The sequence below is a fragment of the Clarias gariepinus genome, chromosome 12, assembly GCF_024256425.1.
Source record: "Clarias gariepinus isolate MV-2021 ecotype Netherlands chromosome 12, CGAR_prim_01v2, whole genome shotgun sequence".
NCBI lineage: Eukaryota > Metazoa > Chordata > Actinopteri > Siluriformes > Clariidae > Clarias > Clarias gariepinus.
Window position 1 is genome coordinate 22,500,883 of NC_071111.1, and position 16,505 is coordinate 22,517,387.

At 40.0% G+C, this 16,505-nt stretch overlaps 1 protein-coding gene across 3 annotated transcripts in view; it reads left to right on the forward strand.

Moving 5' to 3' along the window:
* The window catches only part of ptpro (protein tyrosine phosphatase receptor type O), a 69,109-nt gene that overhangs the window by 50,045 nt on the left and 2,559 nt on the right, over positions 1-16,505 (forward strand). Inside the window, exons 17-26 of one of the 3 annotated variants that reach the window (XM_053508973.1) lie at positions 2,029-2,112; positions 3,576-3,611; positions 3,938-4,019; positions 6,120-6,210; positions 6,449-6,525; positions 6,654-6,788; positions 8,600-8,722; positions 9,092-9,246; positions 14,936-15,071; positions 15,285-15,415. In XM_053508973.1, the coding sequence (XP_053364948.1) occupies positions 2,029-2,112; positions 3,576-3,611; positions 3,938-4,019; positions 6,120-6,210; positions 6,449-6,525; positions 6,654-6,788; positions 8,600-8,722; positions 9,092-9,246; positions 14,936-15,071; positions 15,285-15,389 (1,024 nt within the window). In that variant the 3' untranslated portion in view covers positions 15,390-15,415. The remainder of the gene's footprint in view (positions 1-2,028; positions 2,113-3,575; positions 3,612-3,937; positions 4,020-6,119; positions 6,211-6,448; positions 6,526-6,653; positions 6,789-8,599; positions 8,723-9,091; positions 9,247-14,935; positions 15,072-15,284; positions 15,416-16,505) is intronic. The other 2 variants (XM_053508974.1, XM_053508975.1) reach the window with 2 other exon arrangements.

The window sequence follows — 16,505 nt, forward strand, 5'->3', positions numbered from 1 at the left end:
AAGCTCATGGGTTCAATTCCGGACAACTTTTCAATGTTTTATGTTTTTTTGATAAATCCCTGACTGTAGTAATAGGATTTTTACTGATTATGTATTTTATTATCAATTTCCTCATTTGTGCAGTTGTTTCGAAGATTTGTGGAGAATTCTTTTTCCACGTTTTCCACTACTAATCAGTATTAAGTAACAAATGGTTTTACTTATATTTATACCCCAGGGGAACCGAGCATGACTAAAGCTAGTGAAAGACAATGAAGGAAAAATAAAACACTTCTCAAGAATGCCAAAACTTTTGGCACATATATTTTTCAGAATTAAATAGTGTTATTTTAAAAGTTAATCTCATTATAGTATTATATACTGTAGATATATGCTGTGTTTGTATATATATATATATATATATATATATATATATATATATATATATAATACCAGCAGCTCTAGACGGTGCTGTGTGTGATTGTCAAATCTATGTGAAAGACACTAAATATTTTAGAGGTGTAGTGCTGAATTTTTAATATTATACAGTTAACAAGTTTTAAGTACTAGTTCAGATTCCTCACGTCTCTTTCTCGGGCGTACCTCACTGCATGTGCAGTTTTTAAAGTGACTTTCAGACTGCAAGAAATCACACCGCAGGCGCTAAAAGAGTCTATTTGTATAATAATCAGTGTTTTGCATCGTTATGTAGAAAGACGTCAGATTTAAATGAAGGTGAAATCAAGCTGGTAATGCTCTGTAGACTTTGTGCTACTAAATCTAATCAGAACAAGGGTTTACACACACACACACACACACACACACACACACTTTTATATATATACATACACCTTTCACATTAGTGCCCTGGGAACGTTTCCGAGAACACTTGACCCCAGAGACTGGTTCATTTTGAACCTGTACTGTGCCCGAGACCACCTCTTTCAGCATATGCGGGCACCCAGGTACGGAGAACAAAAACAATATGAACGCTGGGAGGGTTAGAACAATCGTTCCTGGGCATGATCGCTTTACATGCAGGAGACATGATGTTCACATCAAATGATCTTCACATATGAGAATAAATGTATTTGTTTGTTTGTTTTTTAAACCCCAGCCAATACAAAAATGGGCAAAATACAACAGCAGGTTTTTTTTTAACACACAGGCTGGAGACCCATCGAAATGTCTACAATTGACTAAAAAGCTAATTTTGTATAAAAAAAAAAATCACTAGTAGTGTCCCTAATTAAGCTTATGAAGCCATCACAGAAGCAGAATCCACCAGATGAGTAACACTGTTACACTGTCTGCGTTTTATTATGTTTCAAGAGTATGTATTAAATCGCTGACAAGGACAGGGGGGGATTTCTGGACATTATCGAGTAGCACACACACACACACACACACACACACACACACTATAGTGTATGGAGATGCTGTTCCATGCTATACACTTGAGATTAATATAACAGCTTAAAAGACAGTCAGTTACGGCAGATTTTGGTGAATCATCTCATTAAAAAAAAAAAAAAAGACCTCCAAACACTCCCATTGCCATTGTAATGAAATGTGTCTTGTACAGTATTTATGTAAATGTCTTTGATTTGTCTGCTGCTGTAGTGACCATTAATGTTCTTGTCATAAGCCTGAGGTACAGCAGGGTGGCGCTATAAATAAATATATATATATATACTGTAGATATATAGATTATACCGATATACATCACTGCTGAAAGGAAGATGTGTACAGTTTTAGTTTTTTATAAAGTGAAGGTTACATTTTTCAGTCTGCTGTCATGCGCCATTTGATCTCACGCCATAAATGCAATCGATAAGCTAATGACACTGTGGACTGCATGAGGCATTAATTAACCCTGTATGAAGCACTAATTAAGTACGTCTCAGTCATCACTGTCTGTCACTATTACTAATGAAGCACCATGTTTTGTCCCCAACTTTTTTGCCCTTGGTGTTTGTCTGTGTTTTTTCTTTCTTTCTTTCTTTCTTGTTTTTTTATTTTATTTTATTATTATTTGAACCCCTTCAGGCGAAGGAGCCTCTTTGCCTTCCTTACTCTTCTGCCATCCTGCCTTTGGACTGACTATCTTTTGGCTTTTTATATTAATCCATGGTAAGTAAAGCCCTGACAGCCAGACGCCCGCATCATGGAGGCATGCGTAAATCGGCACATGGCCCGAGCTCCACGACCATAGACACTGCGCGCTCACATCGCCCCGCTTTTATTAACCTTATAACAAAAACAATCATTCCTTTAACAACCGTCCTTAACCTTTATCTTCTGATCCGAGGAATTAGGGGCTTTACACTATACAACCAAAAGTATGTGGACACCTGGGAATCACTCCCATATGTTGTGTTTTGTGTTGGACATCCCATTTCCTTTTGTGTTCGCTCCAGTCTTCTGGGAAGGCCTTCAGTAGATTTTGGAGTGTAGATGTGAGGATTTGTAATAGTTCACAAGCTAAGTGAGCTATGTGCGGAGGCTCCAGTTCCAGTTCATCCCAAAGGTGTTGTGTTCAGGACACTCAAGTTCTTCCAGCCCAAGCTTAACACGTCATGAGCTCAGTTTGTTCACGTTGGAGAAGAATAACAGAAACATACAGTATATAGGTTTTGAAGCTCAGGTGTCCGCATACTTCTGGCCATATAGTGTAGTACTATAGATTAGAGTTTATTGTTCTCTTATTTGACCTCACATTATTAAATATATTTATATGGCGGTGGGCTTGCACCTCCAGGATCCGGGTTCAGTTCCCGCCTCGGGGTCTGTGTGCATGGAGTTTGCATGTTCTCCTCGTGTTTGGTGGGTTTCCTCCGGGTACTCCGGTTGCAGATGCAAATTAGGCTAACTGGCATTCCCAAATTGCCCCGTAGTGTGTGAGAGTACCCTGCGATGGATTGGCACCCTGTCCAGGGCGTACCCCGCCTCGTGCCCTAAGTCTCCTGGGATAGGCTCACGCCCCCGCGACTTTGAATACAGGATAAAGCGGTTTAGAAAATAAGAGAGTGAGTAATATAGAAAATGAAAATCATTCAGGACGTTTGAACAGAACGTGAAGATTAATGGTCGAGATTTGCATCGTGACATGCTCTGTCTATGGTTGCGTACCCGAGCACTAAGGCTTGCCGATAATCCCACGTAGCGATACGAATAGCGGCATGGTTCTAACCAAAGTAGCATGACAACTAACTAGCACCAGTTTTCATGACCCGAGCTTCATGTCGAATCTCTGGATGACTAAACCATACTAGCAGCAAAGAAACAGTAGTAGTAGTAGTAGTTGTAGTAGTAGTAGGAATTGTTTTAAAGGACTTTTGTGATTGTTTTGCATGTCTTTGCATTCTGGGTATAATGTGAATGAAGTGTATGGAAAGAGGTATTATTTATTGAAGGAGGACTGCATGCTTCCTGTGCATTGTTGACTTTTGTAGATGGAAATGCCCTTATCGAACATCTGACTATGGAGTGATTGATGTATAGAACAGTATTTTTTTTTCTTTCTTAAATTAAAATGTGCTATTGTGAAAGAAGCAGTTCAGTAAAGTGTCCTGGACCTTTTTTGTTACCTGTAGGAGCAAGACTGCTTTAAAGAAAAGGAAGCTAACAAGGTAATACTAACTCTGTGTGCTGTGGATGTGTGTGTGTTCTGTGTGTAAGTGTGTGTGTTTCTGTATTTGTGCCTGAAATCTAAGCCAACTAAACCCAAGCCACCTAACACTCCATATTGACCAAGCTTTGGTGTAGAGGAAGGCTTTTGCAGGTGTTCATTGTGAATATGAAACATTCTGTCCTATAATAATAGAGTAATTTCTAGGTGGTGAGTTTAATGTTAAATTCTGAAATTCTAAAAAAGTTTTTGTCCATTTAAACTGAATGTTCTTTTTGTGCGTGTGTGTGTGTGTGTGTGTGTGTGTGTGTGTGTGTGTGTGTGCAGCCCAGTGCAGTTGGATGACTTCGAGGTCTACATCAAAGACATGAGCAAAGACTCTGCGTACAAGTTCTCCCTGCAGTTTGAAGTAAGGAAATGTATATCAGTTTTATTTGTTGTTACAGAAAAAAAAATGAAAGCGGTTTCTTTGCCTTTGTTCTCTATTTGGATTGGATTGGTTTTTATCAGTAAGATGTCTAATTATTTCCCTCACACACGCCCTTTGTGATATGAATCTTACATCCAGACAGCACTAAAATGACCCCTGGAGTCTTTAGCAGCATGTGATTTTTGTGAACTTGGTTTGCGTTGGATCACGTTTGCATCATAATTGCAGTATTATTACCTTGCTCCATACTGTAACATGACATTCAGTTGGTTAGAGCTGTAGGACAGAAGGCAAACTGTGTATTTACTTTATTACTGTACGTACGCATACATTTTACTTTATTTGAGTAGTTTTATTAGTAAATACCTTTTACTTTTACTCTTACACATTTTACAGCAAATATCTGTACTTTTACTTCACTACATTTCAGCATGCTGTCGTGTTACCTAAGGGAAACTTTCAAATACACCACCTGCTGACTATTATGCGTAATTGCATGTTCAGAAGTAAAGCTGGTTGTAGACAGTGATGGAGACAGCATGTTCACAATCAGGAAGCAGAGAAAGAGAGACATTCATTATAAAATGAGCTAATACAAGCTCTGTACTTTTGACAATTAAGTACATTTTAAGCTTTTTTATATTTTTTACATTTTAAGTACTTTTACTCAGGAAAACAAGTAAATGAAGGACTTTTACTTTTAAATTAGTAATATTTGTTTTAGGGAATCTTTACTTATACTCAAGTTCAGGATTTGTGTATTTTGCCCACCTCTGTATTTAACCCATATTTTGTTGGTCGATTTGATTCATTTAGGTAAATTTATAACCAATAAAATCGTCTAAAATTTATGAATATTTACATTTATTTATTGACAAAATCGAACATATCTTTTGCAGAAAAAAAAACCCTTACACCTTTTTGAAATATTCACATTTTGCAGGAGTATTGCTTCTTCTTCTTTTAAGTTTATAAGCAGTAGGTGCAATACTGCCCCCTACTGAGCTGGAGTGTGGAGCAGAATATTGGCATGAAAAAATATTTTACCTTTGTATGAGACATGACGTTTAAACAATACAATATACTCAGCATTCCAGTGATTCTTAAATCATTTTAGTAATTTTTAATACTTCCGAACCTGTAAGAAATATAGCTGCTTGAGACAAATCAGACAATAAACGTAAGCGCCATTGAAACGAAAATCAGAAAAACTTAAAAATGTAAACAAATCAACATTACAAACAGTTGACAAGTAACTCGTGTGGATACGAGACGCAGACTCTTGAATTTTGCAGCAGTTTATCTGTTTGAGACCTAAATGTCCTTATATGAGGATGTGACATTTTCTCCCAATTACATTGTAGGAGTCTCATATGTAGTATATATTAGGATTAAGATTTAGATAGGGTTAAGGGCCTTGCTCAAGAACTCAACAGTGGCAACTTAGCAGTCCTGGGGCTTGAACCCACAGCCTTCTTATTTGTAACACAGAACCTTAACCGCTTTCAGCCACCACTGATATGTCATATTAGTTATAACTATTTTCCTAAACTCCTTTGTTTTAGAAGACACTGATTAAGTTTGGCGTTATCAAGTGCTGTCAAAGAGAAACATCAAAGACAATTTGCAATGTACACTATAGAGTCTCAGGAGGCTAAATACACACGGAAGCAATCATCAGGACAAGTATACGTTTTTCATTTGGTGATTCGTAAAGTGTTAAATATCTGAGGGAGGGGCACTGACACGTGCACATACTGTATAAAGTGAGGCAGCATTTATATTAAAAAAAATTACAGACTAAAATAATCAACCTGAAACAATAGATGTTTCAACCTGCAACTTTTTCAGAGGAGGAAAAAAAGAGCTGGAAGTAAAATAACAAAGCAGCACCTGGGAAATACTAAACCACCTCATGCGTTTAATCCGCCCGAATAAGACTCTCATTTGATTTCATAATGTACACCAAATCTGTTCCACTCCATGATTATACTGTATGTGCTTTAAAATGCCTGTATAACCTTTGTCGTGATCTTTGTTCACATGGGGGTAAAAACATCTCTCTCCGTCTCATTAAAGGAGCTGAAGAGCGTCGGCCTGGACCTTTCCCACGATGCCGCGGATCTGCCGGTGAACAGACCCAAGAACCGCTACACCAACATCTTACCCTGTGAGTGCTCGTCTCTCACCTCTAGAAGAAAGAGAATGACACTGATACTCCACCCACTAGCTACTTACTCTATCAACACTATCTCTTGCACACACCCACACACTCCTACACACACACAGAGCAGCCAGGTGGCAAAAACAGCTGTCAGTACTCTGCTAAATTTACTCTGCTTTGTTTATTGTTCGTATCGACAATTATGAAACATTGACGACAATAATCACTTTTTTTTTTCAACCAGACGACTTCAGCCGCGTGAAGCTGATCTCTATGCACAACGACGAAGGCTCTGACTACATTAACGCTAACTACATTCCAGTGAGTATTTACGCAGCACCTGTCGTGGAAAACTGTATAATAATCACTGTACTGTATGTGTATGTACAGTCAATTGAGAACCTTAGCATGCTACAATGATAATTCTCCCCGTGGCTTCATGACGACAGGGCTACAAGTCGCCTCGTGAGTACATCGCCACACAGGGGCCGCTCCCGGAGACGCGCAACGATTTCTGGAAGATGGTGATGCAGCAGAACTCGCACGTCATCGTCATGCTGACTCAGTGCAACGAGCGGCGCAGGGTCAGTATCTGTAAAAAAAAAAACATATGGACTACTTTAATTAATAGTAAAACACTACGTACAGGTACATTTCCTGAAGAACTCAGGCCTCTGGGCCTTTTATAATGACAGTCAACGGAATCAGTTGCTCTAAAGCGGTAGTTAGGGCTTTGGCTTGACAGCTTTACAATGATCCTAGGAAACTGATTGGTTGCCCGAGTAAAATGAGCCCGCCCCCAGGTCTCTATGACAGTGGGACCCACAGTTAGGATCAGTTTCAAAGTTCCGCTGGCAGTCACCATAGCAGGGAATGCAACTGTGAGCATTCCTGTTTCAATAGGGTGTACCTTTACCATCATACTGTATGTCAATGGGGCAAATTTGGGGACCTCTTGCGTCCCTGGGGTACAACTTATACCCTCTGGTGGGGTACAGCTTACAAGGCTCTTCGAATGTGGTAAATTTTATATTTATACTAAATTCTTGCTCTGCGCAACAATCCATCAAAGTTGGTTTTAATGTTAAGTCTATGGAGTTTTTTGGCAGTAAATTGCCCCCTCTGGGCGAAGTCTTAGCACCCTGTTCCCGAATAAGCCGCATGATTTGACAAACAGTACGAGACTAGTTACATGCCAAAGTTTGAGAAAGAGGAAGAATTAAAAAAAAATATATATATAAATAAATAAGCCTGCAAGATAATAACAGTAATGCTTTGCTTTGCAAGCGCCACTTATTAAGTAAAGCATCGTGCGAAGAAGAAAAATAACTAGGTAATTGCTCAATTGTTACATTCCTTACATCTGTACAATGAAAATGTTTTTAATATAGTCAGATCCATCTCCTGTGCTACTGACTACGATAAATGAAGTGTAGGATTATGAAGCATATTTCTAGGATGATTTATGTAGTTCAAGCCATAAAAGGAACTGCAGGCTTGTAGAAGCAGAAAACTTTCAATTTAAAAAGAGTAAAAATGTCGACGGCCAAAACACAGTATTGGTGCTGATTTTATTATTTATTTATTTATTTTGTGTATATATTATGTTATACCGATAATACAGAAAATGTGTGCGGCGAAAGAAGCTACTTCTGAAGTTTATGCAACATGGATGTGACCAAATGATCTTGCTTCTCTAAAAATCAGACGTTTTGGAGAGATGATTTTATATGTGCCCCAAAAAGGCCATTTTTCAGTGTTATACTGTCACGCTGCAAATAATAATCATTTAAAATACAAATTATTCATATTTTATAAGTATTGATGTTTAAATTGGTGTAAGGTTTAGAAGCATATGACCTTTTTAAAATTGTTGCTTAGATTAAAGCATTCCGTGCAAAATGAAGAATTTCTTTCTGTAGTGTCCGTAACCATGTCAGTTGCGATGTTGCAATATCCGAACAATTTAGCATTTTGGAATAATACAGTTTTTCAGGTTTATGTCTTGTCATGTGAAATCTAAATTGGCCAAGTTTCATCTGAATGACAGTTAAGATCAATGAAACATTTGAATCCAAAAAGTTACGGACACCACAGACATAAAAGGACAAGGAACTGTATTTAGCAAATGTGTTTCTTTTTCATCTGATAAAAATATAAATGTGTATGAATGGTTGCAAAAAGACCAAGCATGGATTGGGAGATAAGAAGCATTAAGTATTATGAAAAATGTTGTCTGAAAATGCACTTTCTCACCAATTTAATTTTAATTCCCGTCTCTGGTCTGCATTGAGTTTGCACCTGTTCGTTTGATGCATTTAATTATGCAGTGCATGCACATCTGTACAGATGTCGCTTGTCTATTGTGCTAATCTCCGGTCGTTCTCTCCCGCAGGTGAAGTGTGATCATTACTGGCCGTTTACAGACGAGCCGGTTGCCTACGGCGAGATCACGGTAGAGATGCTGTCTGAAAGCGAGTCTCCTGAATGGACCATCAGGAATTTCCGCCTCAGCTATGTGAGTGTCATCTAACAGACTCGGCAGAGAGAAAAAGAGAGACATCCAGCTCGATTAGAGACGTTTCACAATCTAGTCCTTTCATCACCCTGCAGTTTTTTTTCAGCCTCCCCTCTAGCTAGATGTGTGTGTGTGTGTATTTTCTTTCTAACAGGATTTTGATTGCAAGGCTTTGTGACAACATGTGAAAGGAAGGTGTGATCACTGGAAGGGTTAAATATAGCTCATGCTAACAGCTAGTCATGTGTCTTGTCAGACACGGATGTGGAGAATTGCCTGAGGAGCCGTGAATGTGCTCCGTTGACTCATACGGTTTTCTGTCTCTCTCTCTCTCTCTCTCTCTCTCTCTCTCTGTCTTTCGCTTTACAGGCAGACGAGGTGCAGGACGTACTGCATTTTAACTACACGTCTTGGCCTGATCACGGCGTGCCCACGGTCAACGCCATCGAGAGCATCCTGCAGTTTGTGCAGTTAGTGCGCCAGCAGGTTAACAGGACCAAAGGACCAGTTACGGTTCACTGCAGGTACAGACGCTCAGAGATCAGAGCTCTTACATACACCAATTAGCCCTAACATCAACACCACTGACATGAACAACATCCATCACCAACTACACTATGTCTCACTACATCTTGCAAAAAATATGCACAAAGGCACAGTAGACTCAATCACTTGTATGTCGAAAATGCTTCTTATGCCGATAAGTTTCTTGCAAAAATTTAGTTCTTAAGGCGACACTGAACAGCTTATTCTTTTCTGATACTTTGAAAGCTGTAGTTTCAGACGAATTTAAAAACTAAATGTGTTTTTTTTATGTCTTCACCACATGCATCACACTTCCAGGGCTGGGGGTTCAAATCTCATCTTCAGCCTTGTGCATGGAGTTTGCATGTTCTTGCTGTGCTTGGACAATTTCCTCCAGCATGCAGTGTAGGCTAGATAGTGTTTTCAAATTTCCTGTAGTGAATGATTCCATGCCGTGACAGGTTCCATGCCCCCCCATGACCCTACCCGAAATAATCGGTATAGATAATAATAATGGATGGATAGATGGCAACAAGAATGACTAGACGTGGTGGTGACAAAGATTGCAAGGATTGAGATGTATAGCAAAGAAAAGAAATGTATTTTGGGGAGTGGAAATCTTTGTAACTAATGAGACTTGACTTTTATTTTTGCTTTTGGTGTTTGTGGTGCACTCCAAGATCACCTTTAGCTTTGATTACCTTATGCGCCCAGAACCACTTTCAACATTTAAGTCTCTTGCTACAGTTTAAGGGAAGAAAAACTTCATAGATGTGATAACCTGGTCATTCAGTACATTCAGGTCGTGAGCTGACATTATTTTATTGCTACATAACGTTGCTGAGTCTAGACCTGACCAACTGAAGCAACACCAGATCATAACAAGGTCTCCAGAGACTTGTACAGTGGACTCTATACATGATGGGCGCATCGCTTCATATGCTTCCCTTCTTACTCTGACGCACCATCACTCTGAAATGGGATGAATCTGGACTCATTAGACCACATGACCTTTTTCTATTGCTCTAAAGTCCAATTTTTATGCTTTCTAGCAAATTCTAACCTTTTTCTGATTAGTCTCACTCACAAGTGGTTTTCTTTTGGACAAACAGCTGTGTCGTCCCAATCCTGTGAGTTCTCATTACATTGTGTGTGTGTCTGGAAATGCTCCTACTTTCACTATTACACATAGCTCTGGTTTTTACTGTTGATTTTTCTATACCATGCAACTTCACCAGGTGTTCAAATGATCTCCTTTCATGTTTATTTTCCACACAGCTGGCGGTTCAGCACTATCCTTTTGTGCTGATACGGGTGTAATCCTGAGACCGACAGTAAACACACTAAAAAGTGCCAGGTTGCATTACTCATATAAAAGCATGTGAGGAGAGAAGCAGAAGCCGTAACCAGTGACGGGTCCAAGGCTGGTTAATATTCTGTGCAGAAGCATGTAGAAGTGAATCTGCATCACAACACTTCTGTTGTGAGGCGCATTGTGGGTGAGCGCTGCTCCCGGGGGCATGCCGATGTGCGCGTCTCTAAATTATTAAACCAACTCTGAAATCCTTTACAGCGAGTACATGTCAGAGGAACGCCGATCGAACGGAGATTGGTTGGATGTCACGTCACCTGTACGATCATATCAATGTGAGGATCCGTCCCATGTTGGCGGCTTTAAAAATTGTTTTTCACTCCTTTAAGAATTGAAACCAGCAGTCCTTTATAAACTGCCTGTCACGGACCTGACACTTCTTGCACAGCACAGATCACAGACAGCCTTCCTGTCAAATCTAATTCTGCGGTCTGACTGAAAGTCTGGTGTTTTAACGAGAGCTAGCGTCAGGAAAGTGCTGATGTGCAGCGAGTTAAGGGAAGGAAAAGGAGCTGTGAACAACTATTTATAACTAATGGTGTCCCAGGTCGTGTTAGTTATCACAACAAGATTAAGATTAGACAGTTTCTTCCCCCCCAAGAGTTTATCTCATGTCTCATGTACAATCAGATAGCTGAGTGACATTTGAATGATTCCCGAATGTCCTGCCTCCAGGCTCTGGGGTGACCTGTACAGTGACTGACAAGCATTCTGGGAGAAAAGTTAGCTTTCTCAGCAACCTTTGCTAAGCATTGCACCGTTAAAAGTAATCAAGTGTGCATTTCAGAGAACTTTATGCAGTAAGGACTAGTGTTTCACTAGTGTTGGATACCATCAACCTAGAAAGTTCTCTCAGTACGCCATCATCATGATCAGACTACCTGATCTGAAACACTGGCCTCCCAGGAACTCCTTTAATAGCCCAGACATACAGTATGGAAAAAGGCTTGGAATGAGGTCAGAACTGTACGGGTGATCTGGCGATAACTCCCAGGCGAGTTCCTGTAATGTGCAAGTGGTGCAGCCTCATCACATTACTGTGCTCAAAGGCTTCTGTGAATGTTGATCAGTTTTACTCCTTCATTCACCAGAAATTTCAGCACGGGTCCGGGTTTGACTCGAACAACCCCTTATAGATATTACTTACAGTACAACGGTATCCATTTAGTTTTATTAACAAATAAACGTTATGAAGGTGGAAGGGCTTCAGGTTGATACCATTTTCGTCCAATAGACACGGTCCCTGCTTGTCCTTGACACATAATCCTCAGCGTTATGACATCCACTACTTTGTTTTGTCCTCCATTGTTTTTCGCAAGCATGAAGAGCAGCGTGCCCTTGTGCCCCACCACGCCACTTCACACCTCAGATTCTGCACAAGTGCACAGCTCCATGGCAGAGCAGAAAGACCCTGGTGGTATGCCTGCAAACAGATGCCACGCTTTACTCAGCGCAGTTGCTAGGTGTTTAGCCACATTTACACACTGTTTGAATGTCCTGTTTGCTCGTTCTTTATTCTGCAGTCGCCCAGGCAGTGTGAAGTGAATCTGGGCTTCCTGAGCCAGTACACACTCTAAAGAGCTCTATAGTGATTCAAAGTCTGTCCATGTGCATAAACCTGCCATTATTTACCTGTTTACATTCTGTTGAACATATTTCACTTGTTTACTTATTCCGAGGTTTCAGCAGCAGTGTGGTGTAACCTGTAGGTGCTTTAGTTGTTCTCCTGAGCTGATACCTCTTAGCTCAAACACAGCCCTTAACCATGTGGTAGATGGGTAGAATATATTTGTAAAGGGAATCTCTGCGGCCTGGATTCCGAAAGGACCTCGGCATCGTGCTGTACACCATTCACCTCATTTCACTGCGTCTACTCGTAATCCTTGACCAGTCTGGGGCCAAAGGTTAAGCCTGGCTCTGTGTAATAAAAAAAGTGTAGTTTGTCTCACTGGATCGAAGGAGAGAAATGAGTCTGCCTCACCGGTTTCGATAAATCAGTCAGAAAATGTCTGTCTTGTAAAGCTGTCCTGATGGTGAAGAATCATAATTTTAGGAACATCCTTAACAAAACAGTGTTCACAGTCCAATACAGTGAAAAACAGCTCTGAGACAAAATGGCGCCCGGGATTCCCCTCGCTATTGAACAACACTGTTGCACTTCACTTTGAGATTAATTTCCGTTTAGGTGTGGGTACAATTTTTGGCAACATGATGGCAGTGTGAGGAAAAAGGACAGAGATTCAGACGAGTTGATTGGTATGCTTTGCATTGTATATTCGTCTCAAAGGTGTATAAGACTCACTTTGTCGGACTTAAGAACAAATCCGAGTTACGAACGTGCTCCCGGAACTAAACCTGTTCATAAGTAGGGGATGACCTGTAGTTAGTGGTTTTGGTGAAAGGTAAGTGATTCTAAAATACAAACAATGACAATCCATGAAACCCTTGAGACCCTTTGCCATTTCATGCTACTTTATAACCTCATCAACAGGACTATACTGCTGTTCTGTTTAGTTAAGTGTCTGGTCAGTGCAAATACGAGTTATATAGCTGACACACACACATACAATTCTACTAAAGGCACATCAGTGTAAGCCGTCTGCTTGTATAAAAGGGATGACCTTGTCAGGATCTCGCCTCCTTATCCGGCATTTTTTCTTGTTTATGAAGCCAAAGGTGCTTTACAGGCTGCAGTTTATGTCTCAGCAAATATTACATTGAAGCTATATTACAAAAAAAAAAAAAAAAAATCCTGGACTCCTGTTTTAATTCTATTTGGGGAAATTTCCAGAAGGCTCACTGTGACAGCTTTAGAAGTTAAATATCCCGGCTGTGTGCTTGCCAACACCGACCTTGATGTCAAAGGCCTCAAGCTGTTTTTTTCCCCTCCCTGATCTCCATCACAACACACAGCAGTTATTGATGAGTGTCTAAGTGCTTTCCACTTCCAGCGTTATTAGTTTGTTCTTGAAGTGCGGCGTATTGTTGATCTCCCTCCTGGTGGCTTTGTGATATTTAAACGTCACAGATTAGACTTCTGTTTACACGCTATTATTAGTCTGTGATGCTAAGAAGTCTACTGAAATATGACTTAGATCCTGCACTCAGTATCTGTAGATCCCTTTGCAGAAGCCAATAAGTAATAATGGAGCAGTCTGGGGGAAAAAGAGCATTTCCACCAGTTTTGAGTTTTTTCCAATAAACAAAGCAAGAGTTTTCAGTAGCAACTGATTTAAAGGTTGGTTATTTAAGATTTTTCTTCCCTCACTATGACATCCTCAATGTTTAGCAATAAAAAACATCAAAAGACAACTAAGACCTAAATGAGGCTAAGTTATGTAGCCACTAACCTACTCATCTTTAGCTCTCAAGAAACAGATGGATCACTTTTAAATGTTATTTCGTTAAACAGGTTCATATCATCGTGGAATACGACCACACATGATGTTGATCTGCTGCTACTATGACATCGTAAAATTCTCTTACAAAGTTTTAAACGGAAATATGGAAATATAATCATAAAAATACTTCAAAAGATATATTTTAAACTAAATGTGTGAATCTTGAACCATGCCCGAAACGTTCTCAGCCATTACAGGTTGTGAAAAAGGTGCGCTTTTGGTGTCACACAAGGTTCACGCAATTTACAAAAAGCTACTCAATAGGAAGTTGCATCATCTGAATCTCTTAAGCGTCAACGGACAGACAGAAGACAATGAGGTCCTCGCTCACTCACTGTCTATCTTATCCTGTATACAGGGTCACACAGGGCATGCACACACACTCACATCCACACACTAACGGCAGTTCGGGATCAGCAAATAGTGGAAGCAGGCAAACTCCATGCACACAGACCCCGAGGTGGGTATCGACCCCAGACCCTGATGGTGCAAGGCAACAGTGCTAACCACTCAGCCAGCTTGCCAGCCCATAACTCACACAGTGTTAACAAAAAATGTTTGGCTTTGTTGAGAAAGCAGTCATGCCGTCGAAGCATTTCCACCGTAGCATAGGGACAGTTTCCATACTTGAACTGGGACAGCCTGTTTCAAAGGCTAATACAGTACTGTAGCAAATAAGCACAACTGTGTGTAAGTAATTACACCCTTTTACACGTCTCATGCAGTTTTCAGAACCCAGACGATACAGAAATCCCTACGCTATTGTAAAGTTCACTCAGTCTGTCTTTATGTCTTCCCTGGACCTCACTTATATCAGCCAAATATTTACCACTGATCTTCAAGCCTTTAAATTGTGGACTGTTTTGAGTGATCTTTACATATGTACTGTATTGTGTGTGTTTTGTAACCCCGCAGTGCTGGTGTGGGTCGCACAGGCACGTTTATCGCCCTGGACCGGCTGATGCAGCATCTCCGGGAGCACGAGTACGCTGATATACTGGGCATGGTATCAGAGATGCGCTCACATCGACTGTCTATGGTGCAAACAGAGGTAATGTGTGTGTGTTTTCTGTCTCGCTTTAATCAGTTGCATTTAGTAATAGCTGGTGAAGAAAGACTTGTTTTACGTTGCTCTAATTTCCTGTAGTGCGTTTAACGTTTCCTACGAATATCATTCATCGTAGCCGGCGTCCCATCTGGAGCTGCTTGTACTGTAGTATTGCTTATTACAGCAGTAAAAGAAAAAATCTCTCTTTATCCGCAGGAACAGTACGTCTTCATACATCAGTGCGTCCTTCTCATGTGGAAAAAGAAAAAACAGCAGAGTCTCACCAGCGACGTCATCTACGAGAACGTCACCAAGTCTTAACGGCAGCCGGGACACGCGCACGCAAAGTGAGGATGGTCGTGAGTGAGGAATGGTTGTGAATGAGTTAATCCACTATAAGAAACTAAATATCGCTTTAGCAGAACATTAAACGCTCTAATCTGAGGTGCTGGTTGTTGTGAACTTGCCGCAGAAGTAAGTTTTGCCCTCCTGGTCTTCATGAGAGTTTCATCACAGTGCTTGATGGGTTTTGCAAATGCACTCGACACAATACTGTTCTTGCAAGAATTCTATTCCAGAAAGGCTGACCTCCGTGATCTCTGTGTCTTTAAATAACAACTGACTGTTGATGGTGTTGTTACATAATAATATAATTTCATGTGTTATTTTATAGTTGTGAAATCCCCAGTATTGTTTGTTCACTAAACAAAAACAAAGAAATTTGCAAGTGATCCCGAAGTTTTGAGCGGTAGTGTATACATAGATATATTATATATATATATATATATATATATATATATATATATATACTTTGTTTAAAAAAAATCATTATTACTTTTATAAAGCTTAAGTTTTAACACGACCAGAATCTGGGAATGATGTTGCAGATATGTAGAACTCACAAAATTAGCATATTATTATTATTATTATTATGTCATAGAAACAACTGAAAGCAACAATAAAAACACGTAATCATGTGCATCTTTCCTTTTTCTTTGCCCTTGCTTAGTCATGTTTGGATAGTTGGTTAAAATGAACTAAAATTCACTTCACATACTGCCACATATTAAAAATATGTCAATCTATACTGCACTATATATATATATCCGTTGTCAGACATACATTACTGCAAATACACATATCCAGCATAGGCAGGCTCAGAGCGCAGGGTCAGCCATGATACACCGCCCCAGGATCAGACAACAGAGTTCAACACCTTGCTCAAGCTCTCTCCATGGCAACCTGGTAGAGCTGGAGCTTGAACCTTTAACTTCAATTTTTAATTCAATTCAATTTTATTTCTATAGCACTTTTAACAATTGACATTGTCCCAAAGCAGGATCCCTTCCTAACCAGGACAGTAACTCGGATCACCCGTGTCCTGGACTGGACTGCTCTGCCACTTAGGGGCTTCATGAGTTATAAAGTGAGGGATAA